The sequence below is a fragment of the Rhopalosiphum maidis genome, chromosome 4 (genome assembly GCF_003676215.2).
Source record: "Rhopalosiphum maidis isolate BTI-1 chromosome 4, ASM367621v3, whole genome shotgun sequence".
NCBI lineage: Eukaryota > Metazoa > Arthropoda > Insecta > Hemiptera > Aphididae > Rhopalosiphum > Rhopalosiphum maidis.
In genome coordinates this window covers 47933010-47956104 of record NC_040880.1, presented here as the reverse complement: position 1 = coordinate 47956104, position 23095 = coordinate 47933010, and the positions used below count along the sequence as shown (strand labels likewise).

The window sequence follows — 23095 nt, the reverse complement described above, 5'->3', positions numbered from 1 at the left end:
GTATGTTGTGTGTATTGATTCTATAGCTTATTATTAATTTATTCTACAACTACTATTGGGAATTTCTATCATATTGTCCATTGTAAGCTTAGTTAAAATATTTACACATTTAAATTTAATAAAAATATATTTTGTTGAAATTGATAGAATGATAGCAGCGATTTGTAAGCTTAATATTTATTGCTCAAATATTTTGTTTACAACATAATTGTTTATGTTTAATTATTAGAATACGTCTGAATACAGTAGTGTAATAAACTAATTAAAACAATTAGTGCATTTCGCAGATATCAAACTTTAGATGTAAAAACTATAACTATATTATGTACCCATTAAATATACCTATCCTAACCTATATATATAATATAATATATGACAAGTCGTAATAATTTAGACAATTTTTTTTAATAAATGTATCAATTTAAGTAGTTTATGAACAGATCATTTAAATTTTAAATGCTTAAAATATGACCTACAGGCTACAATTTATGTATACATATATACGTAATTAAAATGTGTTTATGTCAAGTACTAAATCGACTACTCTTAATTGAAAGTTTTATTTATTGAAAACAAGTTAAAAATATACGTTGTTAGTGTTGTTCAAATTTTATTTTATATGACTGAATGGCCTTTTTAAGTTTGATTTTTATCATTTGTCTAATTGCCTTTAACAAAACATTGAATTTAATGTATAACGTACATTTATAAAATTATATTATTCACTTGCTAGTTTAAATTTAGTAGTTTTGAAAAAATAATTGTAAACTAAAAAAGAAATTTAGAACTAGATTAGTTAATTTTTATTTCTGTTGATGTAACCTATTTTATCATAACGAGAGCGTTTAACAAGCTGATAATCTCTTTAATGTTATATACGCAACTCTTCGTAATAGTTGAATAGTCTACCAATCACGTGTACCTTTGTACATTTATCAGTTTCCACTGTAAAAATAACCGTCCAGATTATATAACAAATTATGATAATAATTACTAATTAACAGCAGCGGACTGGCCAGGTATTCTAGTGAGCTATAGGACACCAGGCCGCCTGGTCCGGGCCTCCAGAGCCGCTGAATATCTGATGATATTATTAATACATTTATTTTAAACACTAAACAAGTTTAAACACTTTAAATCACGACTATTGAACTAATATAGGAATAAGTTATACAATAAGCTCATGATCAAACCATAAATTGTATAATATAAGACTTATATGACGTATATGTGTTATAAACTTATAAATAAATCAAGTATACATTTTATTTCTACAAAACGTACGATTATATTATATTATTTTTATTTTTCTATAGAAAGAAAATATCTTTGTTAAATTAATAGATAAAAAGGCCAAAATAAAATGGTCTTAGGTCATTTATATTACTGTAAAATACTGGGGTATATACCTCTGTTCCAGCTAATTAGTAATTAAACACGTCCTATAGATATTCGCTAATTTATTATTTAATATTTTAATGATTCTAGTACAAGTATTATTGTAGTTAGTATTAAGTTTTTTTAGCATTAATATGTTGTTTATGAATTATTATCTTACTGATAATATTATTAAAAATGTAGAGCAAACTATTAGAAGTATCGTGTCTATAGTGCCTAAATTATATACTTAATTCTTTCCTAAAACAATATAATATCGAAAGAGCTACATTATAAGTAAAATAAAAATAATCCACTAGGAATAAGTAATAAAAGATTTATTAGTCCTTATGCTGGTTAAGATATTATATATAAACAATAAATGAAATTAATTTATCATATATGATATTAGACACTTACCTATCAACAAAATTAGTAATTATAACAATAATTATGAATAGAATTCTAAATTACATATAAAATATTTAAATTTTTTAAGTATAATATTTTTTTTAACTCAATGATGGTAGTACATTTTTTATCAATTATTATAATTTAGATATATTTTTATTAAAATAAAATGTTTAATTTGTGTTCTGTTTTCAATCCTCATTATGATATGGTATTATAATTATTCTAGAAATGTAGAAAAGATTAAAATTATTTAGATCTGAGTAGTGATTAAATATGAAGAGTATTATTGTTTATTGTATTATACCAAAAAATATGTTCTATACGTATTGAAATATTACTTAATATTAACATATTAAGTAATTTAAATTTTATAGTACTTAATAAATAATAAAAATACTTTGTATACCAGAATAAAACATATATTAGTACCTATATTATTTTATTGAATTAGATTTTTATTAGAAAACTAATTAACAGTAGGTTCTTATATTTTTACAATTTTTTTACTGTTTTTAACTTTTTTATACAAGAAAATGTTAATTTTTTTTTAAACATATCATATTTTGAATAATATAGAAAGATTAGGCCTTTGGGATACTATATTAAAGATCACGCATACCCCAGACTCGACTGTATTTGTATTATTATAAGTACATTATTTTATCTTTCTAGTATTCACACTAAATTAAACAATCTAATGTAAGGAATAATTTATGTATAATTATTAAAATATATCATATTTCTCTAAATAATTTAATATTTTTTTATCATGTATTATAAAAGTACTCACTTGTTATTTTCACAAATACATAACATTTATAACACTAAGATAAATATATGTGTAGGATACTTAAAAAAATGTAACAATATTTACGAATAATGAGAACCAAAAATATAAGTATAACTACAATCGGTATTTCAATTTATTTGAATCATATATTAAAAATAAATAATTTTTTTAATGGTTCTAAAATCCAAACTGACTGAATCAGAACTATTTATTTATAATAATGATATACTAAATATCATAGTTATCATAATAAACAATTTGAAACGAATACTGTTTTTGTTATTGCCTGCAAGGCTGCAAAAAATTAAATATGTTTATTCGTAAATATTTAAAATCAAAAGACTACGAAAAAATTGAAAATTCGTAGACAAAAATTGTAGGTATGTATTTTTAGATTTCAAATAGATATAATTTGCTACCAGAAACAATCCTTGTAGTTATTTTTAAACATCCCTGTTTTATCCTAAATTGTTCATTGTTATTCTCCAATATTTTGAAAAGAACTATTTTTTCTTTTTTGGCCTTACATAGTTTTTTATATTTGGTTACATAGTAATTATGTACAATTTTCTACTAAATGAATCATACTCAAAGTTGAAAAATCAGAACATTTTTATTACTCTTGAAATGGACGTCGACACTAAACAATTATACTCATCATTATAAAACCAATAAATCATTCATTGCTCCTCTTGCAGATTCTCATGTATTAAATTCTCAATATGGAAATACTATTTTCAAATAAGTTATACTGCGTGTGTTCTCGGTGATTAAAAGTAATGTTCATAATATAGTCCCCGTTTTTTGTAGATACTAATTAAATCCCTTAATATTTAAATTACAATGCTAACTGAGTCCCGTCAAACTTTGAAAAAAAATATTTTTCTTCCCATTTTTACTACCCATTTTAATAATTGTGTAAATAAATATATTGTATTATTAACTATTTAGTTAGATTTCAAGTGGGTAATTGGGTCACCGTAATAGATATGTTAAATTTGAATCAATGATATATATTATTATATACAAAATACGATTCTGTACAACAATATAACTCGGTATATTTCATGTTTTTTGATATTACTATATAAGTAATTTGTTTTACTATTAGTATTAAAGTAGATTGTTAAGTTTTACCGAAAATATTTATTATAATATATATTTAATAAATGATACGTGCATACTACATTGTCCATATTATATTATTATTATTATTAAATTTTAAACGGGTCCTTCCATAAAACAGTGTAAATAGGTTCATGGTATAAATAATATAAATAATATGTATCTACATATTTTTAAATGTTATTACATTTATGTAGTTTATATACATTTTATATACGTTAAAGTTTTAAGTCTTACAAATAGTTTAAATTAATTAAAACAAAATAATTCACTATGTTTCAATTTTCTTTTTTTTCTTGATTATTTTGAAAAAATATTGGTTATTTTTAAATTTTACCTTTTAAAAAGACAAACTAGTTATGATTTTCTATTAAAAGCTACTCCTAGATGGAGTTCTAAGCATCGTTCTACTACTTACCGTGTTATTATATACAAAACACACAAATACGGCATCGTAAAATCAACACATTCATCGCTCAGCTTAAAATCTAAAAAAATCTACAATCTTAATTGATGTGTTTTACTTTTTCCAAGTACTGGCTCAGTTGGTATAATTTTCTTTAATACCGGGACTCAAATAGTAAATTATTTTTTTCCCCGTTCGTAGTATTCAGATACAGAACTCAAAGAGTATTAGATAAATAAAACTGTGATACGCATACTTATTACCAAAGGTATAATTATAATTATTCTAGCTAGATACACTTATAAATAATATTATATTATGTATAATATAAAATATACATTAAATAATAAGTGATTTAGAATAATATGAAGTTTGAATATTTAATAATTTTAAACATTTGCTATTTTTCTGAACGTTTAAGATATATATATATATATATTATTGATTAGGTATATTAAAATCTTGAAATATTTTAGTAAAAGTTAATTAATAACTGTAGGAAAAATTAAATCATACGATTTAGTACGCCATTCTTATTAATGATATATAAACTATTTGCATTGACAGAAATGGGGTCCATGTTCAGGAGTGAGGAAATGGCCTTATGTCAACTTTTCATACAGCCAGAAGCCGCTTACGCATCTGTGGCTACAATGGGTGAAGCAGGAGTTGTACAATTTCGAGACGTAAGTAGCACAAGTTTGATAAATAACAACTACAGAAATTGTGAATAATGATTAAACTTTTTTCCCTTATACAAGTAAATGATACTATATTTTTTTACTTCACGCTTAAACTACAACGTTTAAAAAATATATATTATAATAAATAGCTATGCATTGATAAAATAATTTACTGATTACCTGATTTTTTGCCAACGAATTTTGTCGCCATATTTCCATATTTTCATAGTTATGTATTTTACTAAGTTTGCTTAGTTTTAAATTGTATACATAATTAAATATCTATAAGGTAATGAAACTTGTGTACGTTATTTTGAACACATATATTATGATTATCAAAAATGTATTGTGCTTCGCTTTTAATTAATTATTTAAATTGTCTTGATATTAAGAACAGCTTAATTTTATTTTAAATTTTATCTAGCTGTGAATTATCTCTAAAAAATATTTTAATTGTAAAACAGGAATATATTCCTTTTATTAATTTAATTGGCAGAAACGTGTATTACCTAAACCACAACAATTATAGCAATAAGACGGAATAGAATAAGATTCATTTCTAAAATATGTTAACTTAGTCTAACTTTTTTGATTAATTTGCCCATATTTGACAAATAATATAAGATATAAACCTAGAATAAGCAAACGACACCATTGCTCAGAACGCTGTGAGCACTTGATCGATTTTTCAGTAGTTAAATCTAGAGAGACTGTCTTATTTAACTTAGCCTAGAGGCTAGAATATTAGGTTATTAGAATACTCCTATAGGAGTATATGTGTCTTATATTTAATATTTGTTCAACCTTTTTTTATACAAAAGAAAACCATACAATTATTTATTGTATACTATTACGTATGTTGTTAATTTTATAAGTTCTCATAAATATAAATATTTGCCTGTTTAATCATGGACTTCTCTTCATGCGTACAGATAACAGAGATTCTACTACTTGACTAAAATTTCTTACAGCTTTATATACTAAACACCTTTTATAATAAATAATGCTTATTTCCATATTCTTCGTATAAAATGTATATTATAATTACACAATGCATCATTAACATGTTGATATAATTTGACATTTCTGCCAATATTCATTATTTAAATTTCAACCATTATTAATAATTGTTAATTTAAGATGTTTAACCTCTCTTAGTAAATACTAAATACCTAGTTAAATTTACTAAATGGGACATAATATACTAATCTTTAACTCATTGAACCGGACAATATGTGTATTAAATTTTATGAAAAATAATAAATAAATGTAAATTTAATTATTTTATTGTATTTTTCGTCATCATTATATTAAATGAAATGTTTTTAATCTTATGAATTTTATATTACTTAATACTTAGTTAGGATTTATTCAAGCAATTCGAATCAATAGTATATATAGGTAAAGCATTCATGATGAAAATAATTTCCGATTTAAATTCGTTGTAATTCAAATTTTAAATATATTTTCAATATAAAAAAGGTCTTTTATCGATAATTATTCTAGCTAATTAATCTTATATTCAATGCTACAACAATTTTAAATTTTAGTCATGATTGTAAAAACTTAATCTTTATTTTCGAATATAATAAATGTTACCTTAATCTATATTTTAAACGATTATAAAATAAAACCTGACTAAACGATTTTTCTAGGTACTACTTACGAAATTCTATATTTGTATTTGATTGCTTAAGCACATGCTTAAATGTACCTTTTAATTTTTTTTTAATTTCTTATATCGTTGAAATTATAGAGAACCTCAAAGTGTTTTACTTACATTTTAGCGTTGATAAATATTTATCTTCCATTTGGCTTGTAATCAATTTTACATCATAGAACAAACATTTACGTGTTTTTTAATGTTTATCTCTCTTTCTTAAGTTTGCTTTAAACTGTAGATAGTCACAATTAACTTTTTTGTTCTTAAAGAGACTATCTAATGGTGTTTACTATATTGTACACATTAGTTCATTTTCAAGGACTTATTTGCATATAATATTATGGTTTATTTTTTTATGTCATCACATGAAAAAAAAATATCTTATAGTGCTTTACTTACTATATCCGTATGTTTATGTGATAAATATACCTTCTAAAGTTGATTATTATTTAAATCGATTAGGAAAAAAAATTATATTTATGTGACATTTATTTATTATTTGTTAGCATATATTTGATAAACACTAAATTATTTGCCAAAGTTTAATATGCATAATATAATAAATTATAATATTACATTGTAAAATACCTTCTATATTTACTATACATTCAAATACGTGTATTTAATTTATTAGTTTTAGATTTAATTCTCGATTTTAGTAATCGAAGTATTGAATATTTTACAATTCATGAGCTTTGTCCACATTTGCAATAAAACAGCTTACGAGAAACCTTGTATTACATATTATGCAAAAGAAATTAATCGACATAAATTGAAAAAAAATCAAAAATTTAAATTATATTCGTATCTATAAAATATTAAAAAAATAAGCCAAAACAAATCGTTTGTCAACAAATCTGTTATTCACCGGCGAGTTTGCGGCAAAACCGATAGTCTTTTGAATCAGATTTTAAGCTTATGGGCGGAGTAAGGGGTAGCCAAAACCTAGATACTAAGATATTTGTAATCCATCCAAAGTACTTCAAAATTAATATTCAACATTTTGGATTTACTAAATACCATCTAGTCTCCCGTAACAGATGTATAGCGATTATTGGTCCACGACCATGGAAAGGTCCCGAGCATCAGTATAGACAGTATAGTCAACTTCAATGGTTCGTTTGACCAACTTAAAAATACTATTATTAACTTAGTGGTTCCTAACTGTCATTTATATTTTATTGTATACAATTATATAATAAGATAAAATAAATGTATTAAAAAATTTAACGTTCTAAAATGTCATTAAAAATATATTTTCTGAATCTTTGGTATGATATAATATTTACATTATAGGTATAATTATATAGCACGATTATAATGTTGTTTTAAGATCAAAAATTAAACATGTAATATCAATCATAATTATTGGTAATCTACCATAAAATATAAAATGTTCTCATTTTTTAAAGTCAATCATAATACGTCAATATTTATTTATTAATGATATGAAGGTCAAAATGTATTAATAATATTACATGAAACCATAACTATGTTGTAATGCATTTTTAATATGATATAAATACGTGATAAAAGTACCTACTACCTATTGTTTATTCTTTATATTACTAAATTAAGTAAATTACACATAGTTTTAAACATTTACTTAGGTATATAATAATACAATAGAATTTAATGTCCTCGTAATGATTTGGGTGATTCAATATTTGAATGATTCGTGGTTGTTTACTTTTAAATTTAAGTATAAATTATTCAATATAAGTGATGCACACCTAGTACATCTATATAATGTAAACAATGATTAATTTAAATTTCAGACAATACTTTAAAATTTATTTCCATCTTTTTCTATTACACGTAAAAATATGTTTTAACTTCATATATTACTAAAAACATATAAGTGTTTTGTATTATAAGTCTTTTAATTGTATAAGTAATTGTATTCAGGGGCGTCATTTAGGACATTACAGGGTATGTTTGTGCATACCTAAAATTGATCAAGATTGCATTTCGGCATGACTAATTTTTCTGCGCCGGTCAAAAATAATGGTTTTTTTTTTTTAATTGGTCTTATTGGTCAGGCATCAACAACTGTGGTCATAAGCTGTAGTTGGTATGTTATAATATAATAATATATAATATATATGCAGCATTATTATGTAGTATTAAAATACGATTTATATACAAATAAAAATTTAAATAATTGAAGTAAAAACTTAGTATTATTACTTATTAGATAGTAGGTACACCGTACACAATATTCATAGATATTAAATATCTAATATATAAGATCATCAGATGTAAATCTAAAGATACAATTTTTCGAACGTTGTGAGAAAAAACATTTTTTTGTAATAATTCTATAATACCTACCTACAATATATTGGCCTGCTAAAAATGTTTTTTTCCAACCCAGTTGTTAGCATAATAGCATACCTTTTTCAAAAAGTCTAAATAATGCCCCTGATTGTATTATATATATTTAAGTACATTATCAGTAATAAATGATTTATTATTTTATTGTACAGTTAAATAGCGAAATGAACGTCTTCCAGCGAAAATTTGTCAGCGAAGTACGACGTTGTGATGAATTAGAACGTAAATTACGCTACATTCAAGCTGAAGTGCACAAAGACCACGTGCATGTCCCTGTACCCGAAAGCAGCGTTTTCCCATTCGCTCCTAATCCAAGGGAAATAATTAACCTAGAGGTTAACATATTTTTAATTGTTGTACATAACTTTATATAACATAAATATATAATTTTTTTTTTTTTAGTCACAATTAGAGCGCACAGAGAGCGAAATTTTAGAGCTTAGCCATAATGCCGTTAATCTAAAGTCTAACTACCTCGAGCTCACAGAACTTAGACATGTTCTTGAAAAAACCCATGCATTTTTTGAAGAGGTAACCATTATAATATTAAATTTAACATATATATTTATATATATAATTAATATTTATACATATTATAAACTGGTTTATAGAAGCCAAAAGCCAATTCAGCCTAATAATCTAATTAATAATAAATATTAAGTTTGCCTTTGGAATAATTATTTTTGTACTTTTCTTTATTGTTTATTTGATTTGATTTCAACTAGTGTATAATAAGATAAATTGAAAATAAATGTTAGTTCATCTCATATATCTTTCTTTATATACTTAAAATATGTTGTATCCAAAAAATACATTTTTATGATAAATATGTAGTATACATTTTTCACATTTAAATATTTTTTTTAATTTCATATTATATTATTAGAGCTAGAAAAATTGCTATTATAATCAAACTAAATTTATAATCTAAATACCTAGGTACCTATTAAATATTTTATTATTATTATTAATATTAAATATAGTTACACTTAGTAAGTTATATACATTAGTATTATGACTATTAAACACAACCAACTATATATAATTAATTGTATAGTATAATTTTATTAATTTAAATATACACTTTTACAACAAATATGATTAAATATTTGAATACCAGTATATATTATATATTGATTATAATTATATTAATTCTATAGATATGCATTTAAAATTATATAATTTCATGATTAACTTATTTAAAAAAAAAAAATGTTTTCATTGTGTATTTACTATGTTTATTATTTAGTCAAATTTGGTACACAAACATTACCATAAATCCTACTAATAATCAATTTATGATACTTGTCTAGCCAATATTGAACTATACAACATAGTTGTGTGTATTCAATACATTATAACAAAAATATGTTATAAATAAATCTATCAATATTAAATATAATTAATAGCCACTAAGCATCTATTTATATAAATAAACAATTGTGTATTCAAAACTAAAACATATAATAATTAATAAATAAAACAATTTTATAGTTTTATTATACAGCTAATTTTAGAATAAAAGAGAACATATAGCTTAGAAGTTCTGACCTTTATAATTAAAATACTTATATTATTCAAACACAATACAAATTAATGGTAAAATATAACTTATAATTATATAAGAGTTGAAGTAAATTTAAAAACATGATTAAAACAAATATAATTTTATTGTTTGTAAAAAAAGTTTGTCTAATAATGTTATATAGATAACTTAAGTAAAAAATAGATATAAATATTTATGCCAATGTGATTAAATTGTACCAAATAAGATAAACATTTTTTTTCTCAAATGTCTCTAACTAAAAATGTTGTTTTTTTCTTGTTCATCCATTGAGCTTGATATGGATTTCTTAGACGTAAGTAATTTTGGGTTTAGCTTTATTGCATGTTATTAGGTCTTGATATATTTTAAAGCTGTTAGAAAACATATAGTTTAAACAATTAAAAAATGCTTATATTTTGCTATTAAATATCAAAAATATTTTGTGTACCAAATTTGAATTGAACACAGTTTAATTCGTTATTTTTTTAGTTTGTACATATGATCTATTATCTTAAAATACAATAATTGTTTTACTTATTTTATTTCTATGAAATTATTGTAGAAGGCATTTTAACTGCTTTATTTAGTTTTAATTAAATGTATATTAGCATATAGATTTGATACATTAGTGTTTGAAGTAGACATAGATTTCCTCTTCTTATTTGTCCTTTAGAGTTTCTCTTTTCAACAGCAAGATGGTGTCAGTACATCAGGCACAGATTCTCTAACAAAAGCTCTAATTAGCGATGAAGCTCTAAATAGTCAGTCCCAAGTCACTCGGGGCCGTCTTGGGTAAGTATTACATTTTATTTTTATTATTTTTTTAATTTGACTAATATATAATTCATTATGCGATGAAGAGTAAGTTTAATATTTGACAAACTTGGAAAAAAGAAACAAATACTTTATTAATGATATTCATCATTGTCATTATTTTATCAAAAATATCATATCCAAATTAAATAAATCATAGGTAAGGTCAAAATAGAGATTTCTAAATTATTCTAATAAGTACATACTAGACTATGTTTAAGTATTCAATAATTATAAACATTGAGTTCATCTACTATTTAAATTTATTTAATATATACATTGTAATTATAATATACATTTAGGACCAATACCTTTTATATTTTTAACCAAAATTAAGTTTTTCTATGTTTCTCTATCATAATACTAAATAATATTCCAATAATCCGAAACTGTATTATTATATTATTATAGTTTGGTCATTGACACTAACAATACAGTATTCCTCTCAATCTTGCTTCTTCAATAGTTAGTTGGCCGATAAGGAATAGATACCTGAGACATTCCAATATTAGGACCCTTATAAATGGGACCACAGTTTTTTTTTTTTTGTTTTTAGCTTAATAAACTAGAAATTTGATATATTTTTCCACTTTGTTTTTCTTATTGGATCATGAACTTTCCTATGTATTTTTTTCTCAAATTTTTTAAGCATTTCTTCATCACGTTTTTTTTTTTTTGTGATTTATACCTTTAAATTTGATAATTGGTATTTGGTAAGTTCATTCTAATATTAAAAATAACCAAATATAAACTAATTGTTCTAAACATTAAATTTTCTATTTCATGAGTTAATCAGATGAAGATAACATTTGCAACACAATATATTAATATTGTCATTTACATAGAGACGTACTCAGAATTTTTGAATCTTGGTGATAATTTTTACTAATTTATCTTTTCATAGGTCAACGTCCTTTTAATAATTAATGCAACATAAGTATTATATCAATTTTTATTTTCATCAACATTTTTAGTTAAACTAATAGTAATTTAGTAAATATTATACTTATTTTTTATTTTATTTTATTAATTACACCCAAGAAGAGCAAAAGTTACAGAATATATTATTTAGATTAATTCGTTGATAAATAATATAATAAACACGGTGAATTATAAAAAAATCGAAATACTTATTAATCAATTAGTTTATTATACAAGTTAATAATATTCATAATGATATTTTTAGCTTATACTTCTTTAAAATATTCAATCAATAAATATTATATTAAATTTGATTGTATAAAGTTTCCTGTTTGACATTTTCATCTTGGACCATTTTAATTTAACAATAGTATATTGTTGCTGTTCAATTTATTTCTCGAGATGAAGACCAATTGTAGACATAATAATACAGTAGGTTTTTATTACCAATTATAAACGATTATATTTTATTGTATTTCTTATTCATTTTAATAATTTAAAATTGAATTAAGTTGAATTTATATGATATATATATTTATATAATAGAACTTTAAATAGTAACTACTCATCTCATATATGATATATACAAGCTAATACTTTTTTAAATTTTATTTGATAAACAATTGTTAAAATACCTACATCCTATAAAACCAAACACAGTTTACTTTTTTTAAATTCAAACATTTTTTATGGACTGAAATTTTAAACATTTATTTGAAATTAATTAATAACTTTATTGTTATTATTATTATTATTGTATTAGGTTTGTTGCCGGAGTCGTGCCCCGAGAACGAGTACCTGGTTTTGAGCGTATGTTATGGCGTATTAGCCGAGGAAATGTATTTTTACGGCGGGCAGAACTCGAAGATTCGCTTGAAGACCCATCTACAGTAAGAATTAAACCTAATCTGTAATACAAAAAACATAAGTTCAATTAAACGATTTTTATCATTAATTATAATATAATTAATTAATAGGTATGTTATTAGTTCAATGCTATTTTTATTATCCAAATTATTTTACTTTGTAAATACCTCAAAAGGGATAGTTATGTTATTACAGCAGAAGTTCCCAAACTTTTTATTGTACGACCCATTTTGGGAATTTTTTAAAATTTGACGTCCCACGATATCAACGAATAACCCCTTTTTTTACTGTTTTACTGAATTTGAATATCAACGAAAAGTAATAGATTAAAAAATGTATTACCTATTTAAAAATATAACACGACCCACCTTTTGGGTACCTCTGTATTACAGTATAATTTATACTTCTCTCTAAACCTTTCAAAAGTACAAAACAGATCGATTTTATAACCAAAAACACCCCCGTTTTTGAAAATCGAAGCATTTTATAGGCAACTTATCGTGCACTTTTACATATACAAATAAAAAAAACATAATAATATATGGGTTCCTATAATTGTGTATTTATCAAAAATATCGTGATTCAAACCAGCCAAAAAACAAGAAATCCTCTAAATCAGCGAACACTATGTATATTATAAACAAATAAATATGTATCATTAATTTAGGGAAACGAGATTTTCAAAACTGTATTTGTTGCGTTCTTCCAAGGAGAACAGCTCAAGTCACGGGTTAAGAAAGTCTGCTCGGGGTTTCATGCGTCATTTTATAATTGCCCAAGTGCACATTCTGAGAGACAAGAGATGTTAAAGGGCGTTAAAACAAGACTAGAAGATTTGAATATGGTAATATATACCATAATATTACCTTTTTAATACTGCTTATTAACTTGCTTAAGTTAATTTACCTTTTATTTGCTTTCAGGTGCTAAATCAAACAAGAGACCATAGACAACGTGTGTTGACAACTGTAACAAAAGATTTGCATAATTGGGGTGTTATGGTTCGCAAAATGAAAGCTATCTACCATACCCTTAATTTATTCAATATGGACGTTACCAAAAAGTGTCTAATCGGTGAATGTTGGATACCAATAAAAGACTTAGCATTCATCAGACACACATTGGCTGAAGGCAGTGTAAGATCATTAATGTCTTATAAGTGTATTTATCAACTGAATTTATTTTAATTGCTATGATTATTATTTAGAAAGCTGTAGGAAGCTCAATACCTTCGTTTTTAAACATAATCGACACTAATGAAAATCCACCAACGTTCAATCGAACTAATAGGTTCACACAGGGCTTCCAAAATTTGGTGGATTCATACAGCGTCTCTGGTTATCGAGAAGTTAATCCTGGTGAATCAAAATTGGTTGATCTATATTTATATATATATTTATTGTTGTTAATATAATTTTTTTCTTTTTATTTAGCCTTATACACTATAATTACATTTCCGTTTCTTTTCGGGGTAATGTTTGGTGATGCTGGCCATGGAATAATTTTAACAGCATTTAGCGCATACATGGTCATCTATGAACAACAATTGTCTAAAACAAAGTCTTCTAATGAAGTAAATATAAAAATATTTAATACTATTATATGCTTTTTGTTCCATTCTGATAAGCATGTATATAAAATATGAATACTAAGACCTAGCTTTACAAAAAAAATTTTAAAGTTAAGTTTTTTACTGCAATTAAATAATATGTGGATAGTTGCAGTAAATGTACTTATTAATATTATCATATATATAATAATCAAAAAAAATTGTACATCATTTATACTTTGAATTTTTATTATTCTTAAATGTTAGTTCCCTCCCCACATACTCTAGCTCTAATTAGGCTCAACAGAAACACCATATTCATAAGAAATTAGTGTAAATCAATGAAAAAAATATGAAAATTATATTAGCTAGATAGAAGACGCTCTGGTTAGTCCCCATATATAAGCAAATGTATGTTTTTTGCAATAAAAATTAAATTAATTTGGGCTTATGGAATACTAAAATTGAGATTATAAATTTTTTCCAAAACATCGCTTTCCGTACCATTGTTGCAGCATGACGGATTTTACACTATTTATTATGGTGTCGGTATGGTCATCTCCATCTAGGATGAGATTATTAAGTTTTCCAGTAAACAAGGCTGTACCAATACACCAATTATATGCGTAAATTGGGGTAGGCCTAGACCGCTTAGGGAGGCTTGGCCCCCTGCATTTTTTTAAGTTTTTCAAGAAATTTAAGGTTATTTATTAGAGAAAATTATAAAATGTAAAACGTAATTCCTAATCAGAATATCCGGTAGGTATGTGTTATGTGAACATTTAAGCTTCATGTATGTATATTGTATTTTAAATTTGTAATACAATTAAAATGATTGAGCTATAGTGCTATACGTTAATATTTTATAACGACAACGATAAAAAGTTATATATTATATACGCCGTTAAATAAATAATTTTGAAGGTCTTAGATACATTTTATATAATAAATATTACAATAAAATTGTAAAATTTATATCTAGGGGGTGCGGAGGCCAAAACCCTCCGCGGGCCTGTTCATGCTTATAATTTTAGCCCCCCCCCCTTCTAACAAGGCAAATTTACGCCTTTGACACCAATACTGCAGTAATAAAATTATTTTTAAAAATCTTAAAACACTAACGCTGAGATCATTTTTAGTCTACTTAGTTTAATCAGAATGAGAACATTCCGCTCGGAATGATAATCCTATACATCTTGTATGTAACTACTGGAAGTTTGTATACATCTTTAAAATTTGTATTATTAATGTTTGTTTTTAATTGTTAAAAATTATGATTAAAAAACTCTTCACGTGGTTTAATTTTAATACTATTAGGAGATATAGGTGACTACTTTGCTGTACAATATGTATCGAGCGTACCTCGACTCGTTATTGAGTATTTATATCACTGTAATGTCTGTATATTAAATTTGAATTCAATGATAAATCGTTGCGTACTAAAAATGATTCTGAGTTGAAACAGTTGGTCAGTCTATAATAAATATATTTAATATGTACGATATTTTGATATGAATATTTTAGAATTACAACAAATTAAGTAAAATTGTTATTCTTTATTCAATATCCAATTTAAATTTAAAATGTCTATAAAAAATTGTGCTTGTATATTTTTTAGATTTTTTGGTTTCTGTACAAACTTCCTATGAGAAACCTTATATTAATTTCTCAAGCTTAAAAAAAAATTAACATTTTATATATTTTATAACTTTTTAACTACAAAATAATTTGCAAATATTCGTAGTTTTGACAAAATTTGTACCTTAAAACCGTGGTTTATAACAAATTAAATATATTAACTATACAATTTAAAACTATTTATCCGTATTTGTTAGATTTGGAACATATTTTTTGGCGGTCGCTACATAATCTTGCTCATGGGATTTTTTTCAATATACACTGGAATTATATATAATGATGTGTTTTCAAAATCCATAAATTTGTTCGGCTCCAGTTGGTCAAATAATGAAAGTCCAAGTTCTATCATTGGAAACAAAAGTATCACTTTAGATCCTGCTACCGCAGATTATTCACAGAAACCTTATCCATTGGGACTAGATCCAGTTTGGCAGGTAATTTTAACTTAAAATTTTACTTTATAACAATATATCAATAATTATTTATAATAATATTCTATTCTTCAGATTGCTGTTAATAAAATAATATTTCTTAACTCGTACAAAATGAAATTATCAATAATTTTTGGAGTCGTACACATGATGTTTGGCGTTGTACTCAGTGTTGTCAATCACGTGTATGCACATATATTACAAACAATTTTTAATGGTACAATAGTTCAAGTACTTTATTCAATTTTTTTTTTCATAGGCATTTCAACAAAAAAATCAACATACTTTTACAGTTCATACCTCAAATGTTATTTTTGGTATTGTTATTTTTGTACATGGTATCTTTAATGTTCATGAAATGGATCTGGTATGGTCCTAAAAATCGTAAGTGTATTTAAATATCATTATTATTGTAAATGCTGATTTTAAAAGTATGAATTATTATAGCCTTAAAGACCAGCCCTAGATGTGCACCATCTGTACTTATTATGTTTATTAATATGATGCTTTTCAAACACACAAAACCATTCGACGGATGTGACGAATATATGTTTGAAGGACAAGTAAGTAATTTATAACTGGCAGAAAAACAATTCATATTGTATTCATACTTAACACTTTAAATATTTTAGGATCGTTTACAAAAGATCTTTGTTATAATTGCTATGCTATGTATCCCGGTAATGTTGTTTGGCAAACCATTATATATAATTTTGTATGAGAGACGCCATAAGAAACATACGGTTTGTGATTTGTGTTAATACATTACTATATAATATTTTAAATTATTATAGCGTGTTATTGCAAACCGCAATATGTAATAAAATTAATAATGTATATATGTTATTTATGTATTTTTATAATACGTAGTCGGATAGCTGCGGAGAGTTGAACGGAAGCATTGAACTAAAAGAAACTGAATTAAGTGGCATGCTCAGCGAGGCTGCTGGTCACGAGGAGGAAGAACCGGCTTCTGAAATATTCATTCATCAGTCCATTGAAACTATCGAATACGTGTTGAGCACAGTTTCACATACAGCTTCGTATCTTAGGCTTTGGGCGTTATCTCTAGCACACGCACGTAAGTTTTTTAATTAACTATATGTACTGTAATAGAAAAGGGGAAAGATTATGACAAGTCGAGTTTCGTCGGTAATAATAACAAATTATCAGTGGCGTACATAGGTCCTAAACGGGCAACTGCCCTCGTAAAATTTTGAGAGGTAACCCCTTTACCCGGCACCACTATATTTGTGGTCCAACATTCCTGTATACTGAATTTTTAATAATGCAAGAGAATGTGGGACACTTTGGGCAAACCAAAAGACTTTCATTGATAACATTTGATACTGAAATTGTGTAAATACAGAAAAAAAATATTGACAATTAATAAAATTGATACCAATATCAATTAGCGGAATGGGGGAGGTCTAAAATATGTATTTGTCCGCAATCGATGTATCACTCCAACGCCACTACAAGTGATCTGATGGTAGTCTTGGAGACAGAGTTATGTACTTAAAGTGATTCATTTAACACTATTTTTCTGAGTTAATTTTAAAATGTATATATATTTATGGAACCAATTAATGTGCTCCTAACAATACTAATATTTTTTGTAGCCTAGTGTTTTTCTAGATTTTATAATTTTTTAAATATCAACTCGTTATATTATACGAAGTACTTTTCTAAAAAGTCTTCCCAAATTTTTTGTATATTATTTATGTAGTGTAAAATAATTGATATAACATACATAAGTCATAAATGTATAAATAAAAAATAATCAAGACAAAAACAATATACATACATATATATTAGAATTTGATTAATAAAAAAAATTGATTAAGAAGATAAGTTTAACAGGGGTTAAATGGGCCACTCTGGTGTCGCGTATGTATTTCGCTTACCGTTATAATAATACGATACCTATACAGATTATTATATTATTGTACTCATCATTAAAATGCAATTTTTCTACAGAACTATCTGAAGTATTGTGGAACATGGTTTTGAGATTGGGCCTGACCAGCGAAACGCATTGGGGTGCTATCAAATTATATATAATGTTCAGCGTGTGGTCTATGTTCACCCTAGCGATATTAGTCATGATGGAAGGCTTATCGGCTTTCCTACACACTCTAAGGTTGCATTGGTACGTGTTTTTAATTTATATAATTTTTGACTACTTTCATTTAAAGTCTTCATTACTATTATTATTATCAGCTATCATAATTGTACGATCATTCTCATTTTTCACCAATCTAAGGATTCAACTACAGGTTTATACTTTACGCAGTCTACACTAATAGGCTATCTATATTATTAATTTAGGTATTAGTGGATTATTCTTTTATAATTCGATTTCTTATCATTATATCTTTATGGTGCAATAATACATACCATTCAACCTCTGGAAGCAAACATGTGACATTTATGGTTTACCCATTTAATTGTAGATATACCTAATATTTCATCAATAAAAAGTACTACATTTTATAACACAAAAATTAAACATTATTATTATTTTAATTATTGTTTCTAAAAATAATATAATACTACGTTTTATATCTAATATTATTATGTTATCCTAAAAAAAAAAATATAAGAAAATGAAACACATTTTTAATTGAAAACATTAATGATAACTTATCATCAATTTTAATAAATACTGAATATTTTACAATTTTTATTTCAAAAGCACAAATGATTTGTTTTTGAGATCCATATCTATCAAATGTTATTACAGTCAGTCGTGATAACTCGAAGTTGAACGGAGATACAAATTTGCTTCGAGATTTATATTATTCGAAATATTTAACTCAAATTTATATATATAATTAATATTTCTAAGGGGAATTAAAAAAAAATTCAAGTTATCGTGACTTGACTGTATAAACAATTGTGATTTGTGGTGATCCTTGTTAGTTGTTTACTTTAAGTTTTCTATATTACTTTCGAATCTAACTTATAAATAATATTTATTATGACATTATATTATATAAATCTTTATTTTCATGTTATAATTGTTAGGGTGGAATTCATGAGCAAATTCTACGTTGGCAACGGACACGCATTCCAGCCATTTTGGTTCAAACATGTACTCGAAAACGAAGAAGCTGTCGAGGACTGAAGTTTGCTTCTCGTATAATACTTAATTGTTTCACCCTGATACTTGAACTTCTTTTTTATTTTATACCAGTTAGATTTTTAAATGTATAAAAATAATTTTTAATTTTTTTGATTCGTTATTGTTATACATAATAATATGTTTATCGTTGTTAAATACTATGTTGTATCGAGTTTGTTAAGGGTAGGCCTTCTCTATATATTGTATTTTTATTTTGCACTGCCACTAACTTACTGAAAAACGCCTTTATTGCTTGTATTCTGTGGCCATCATATTATTGCTAAAATGATTTCAACATTTTTTTATTGCGTATATCATAATATCACATTTTTATTATCCATGTCAAAAATTCAAGGTAGCTTATATATATTTATAAATAATTATATTTAAAACTGCTACTCTTCGTAATTAAGTATACTTGATACAGGTGGACACTGTATGTCGCGGTTATTTTTCTCTTTAGTTTTTATTGTTGTACAGGGTCCTGACTTATGATACATCTTTATACGATAATAACTTGTTAGGTAGGTAACTTATATAATTTACCCTTCGTGTTATTTTTGCTATCATACCAACACTACCTACACATCTTTTTTATGTATGGAACAAAATGTTCTTGCATGGTGCATACTATAATTATTGATTCAATAGTGTAACATAGTTTGTCTATAATTCATAACAATATTTTAAAATACAATTGTGAACAATTTAAAATTTACTTGACAATCATTTTACATACATTTTTGAAATAATATTCAGTGCCTTAATATATTGCTTCAAATATTTAAATTGTATATATAATTATACCCATGTATACAGAGTGATTCACTAAACATGCTCAATACTTTTGTGATTAGATAATGGCATTTCTATTACCCCCATCACTATTATTATATATTATACTATATTATAGAGAGCGTGTTTAGCAAACCACATTGTGTAAAGGTATTATGTATCATGTACATCGTTAATTTTTATTAATTCATTACATTCGATTAGTATTCTAAATTAAGATTAAGATAAATTTTGCCAATTACTTCATAGGTAATTACTATAATAAACATAACATTTTTAGATTTAATTAAAATATTTTTATTTATTTTTGACAATCGAATTAATAGGACGTACTACTAGGTGCTTTTATATTGACCGTGTGTATCTAATAATTATTCACACGGAAATTAATTAGTTTCAGAAAATAAATTTATATATTTGTGTCTGACAATCCACTTTTAAACTTCGAACATAATCATGCATTTTCATAATATAATACGTCGTACATATATTTTTTAATTTATCTTATTTTAAACAGATGTTATACCTTATGCATATGAAGCAATACGTTTTAAAATTATTATTATTATTGTTCATATAATCATTTATATTATACAGGTACATATTTAATTATAAAAATATCTATATTTTATAACAATCGCAACGATGGACTAAATAAAAACTAAAAAAAATTATTTATACATTGTATACAAATTATGATCGAATCTTTTTAACGTTTGTGAAAATTTAGAAAACGTCGTTTCGCTGTATTATTTAATTTTGAATACACTAAAATGGGGTTCACCGGGATGTTATATGAAGCATACGATGCAACACTTAATGCTGTTTACAACTCGATGTCCTTGTCTAATTTGTATAAGCACCTCAACTATTTTTAACGGTCCACCGTTGCCCAATTGTTTTTTCTAGCAATAATATTAATTATTTATTAATAATACATATTCTAAATATAGATTTTATCTTGTTTTTTATACAAATTATATGTTAATTCTATATCGATTACAGATTATTATATATATTATTATATTATAATACATATTTATATAGTTGAGTAGGATCTTACATAATAATAATAGTATAATTTAGAATTATTTAATAAAGTTATTTAAACGTATATATTGTTATTTAAAACATAGCTATACAGACATTTACCGTCATTCGTATATACCTAATGCTCAATAATCAGAATTTAATATTAGATAAATTCGAATTTAGATTTTATTTTAACGACGAAAAAATATTAGGTTTAGTTCATTTTCGTGTACATAAAAATACAATATATTATAATTATTCGATAAAAAAAAAATAATTGTAATAACATATAGAATGTACCTTATACGAATCATTTATGACATCAATATAAAATATTATATTATCTTGTAAAGCTTATTTGTTTTTGTCGTATATATGCCAAGTGATTTGTAAAATACGAAACGTAAAAATCGGATTTGAAAACAAAATTGTGATTTAGAAATAATATCACAAAACCATATTAAAAATAAATAAGAACCTACGTGTTAGACTGTGACCATTTTGAATGACAAAATTTTCAGTTTTCGCAGATGAAAATTTTCATCCACATGGCAAAGAAATAGAATTTTTTTTCTTTATTATTAAATCTTAACTATTATAACTATAGTTTATAGCTTAAATCGTATCTATTTAAACGTGTATATATATACACACATACACAATAGATACGTAATATTGTAATTTTTCTTCAGTTTTCACTACCTACCCATTTTTCCAATCCGCCCAGTCGTACAATAATTAATTATCGTTATAGTATTTATATTATATTGAATTGAATGTCAATTGAATACCTACAATTGACCATATTTTTTTTTACCTATACAGATACCTGCATAATATACGACCATATAACACTTAAACGTACTTAGTTAAAATATAATATCTATTGTATTTATTTATTATTATTATTATTTGATTTATTTGTTGTTATGACACTTTAGTGGGACCAAAATAATATAATATTCAGTACCTAATCGTTTTTATTGTTACCCTATAGAAGTAATAATTTTCTTTTTTTTCTTCTCTCTTTTTTTTTTTTTTTTGTATCCTGGCGAAATAGATATAAAATCATATCAAAGTATTATATTGCAGTATATTTATTTGTTTATGTATTATATATGTAGAGATCTATTTCGACGCGGTACAGTCTAAATATTATTTTTCGTAGTTATAATATTTGGCACGCATTTCGTCATATTTATTTTTATTGTAATAAACGACCGTTGTTATTTTACAAATCTGTTACTTTATGCTTAGAAAAATAGAATATTAAATTGTTTTAGAATATCTTGATTTGTTTTTATTATTTTTAATTATCTGTTTTTGTTTTATTTATTGTATTATATTCATTTAAAACTTCAAAAACGAGAAACAAAAGACGTTGACTGAAGTATCAAATAGATATTCGAATGTATAGTGCATTCATATTATGTAGAATACGAATTTTGACTTGTAATTGCTCTATGTGACTAAAATTCTAATAAATATATTGCAAAAGTTGTTACAAAAATGTATTTTTATTTCCATGTACACTACACAGGAGTAGAATGCCTTATTATAATATTGCTGCATACATTATGT

General features: G+C 24.7%; 1 protein-coding gene across 4 annotated transcripts in view; it reads left to right on the top strand.

Annotated features, from left to right (window-relative positions):
* LOC113559427 (V-type proton ATPase 116 kDa subunit a) overlaps positions 1-22500 on the top strand; it is a 39571-nt gene extending 17071 nt beyond the window's left edge. Inside the window, exons 2-19 of one of the 4 annotated variants that reach the window (XM_026965247.1) lie at positions 4680-4798; positions 8948-9130; positions 9198-9326; positions 10634-10654; positions 11033-11133; positions 12839-12965; positions 13610-13786; positions 13866-14078; positions 14150-14300; positions 14376-14515; positions 16327-16563; positions 16636-16745; positions 16820-16944; positions 17008-17123; positions 17193-17303; positions 17431-17641; positions 18541-18712; positions 19591-19729. In XM_026965247.1, coding sequence (XP_026821048.1) covers positions 4682-4798; positions 8948-9130; positions 9198-9326; positions 10634-10654; positions 11033-11133; positions 12839-12965; positions 13610-13786; positions 13866-14078; positions 14150-14300; positions 14376-14515; positions 16327-16563; positions 16636-16745; positions 16820-16944; positions 17008-17123; positions 17193-17303; positions 17431-17641; positions 18541-18712; positions 19591-19690 — 2541 coding nt within the window. In that variant the 5' untranslated portion in view covers positions 4680-4681 and the 3' untranslated portion in view covers positions 19691-19729. Of the gene's footprint in view, positions 1-4679; positions 4799-8947; positions 9131-9197; positions 9327-10633; positions 10655-11014; positions 11134-12838; positions 12966-13609; positions 13787-13865; positions 14079-14149; positions 14301-14375; positions 14516-16326; positions 16564-16635; positions 16746-16819; positions 16945-17007; positions 17124-17192; positions 17304-17430; positions 17642-18540; positions 18713-19590 lie in introns of those variants that run through there. The other 3 variants (XM_026965246.1, XM_026965249.1, XM_026965248.1) reach the window with 3 other exon arrangements.
* Positions 22501-23095: the final 595 nt, after the last annotated feature.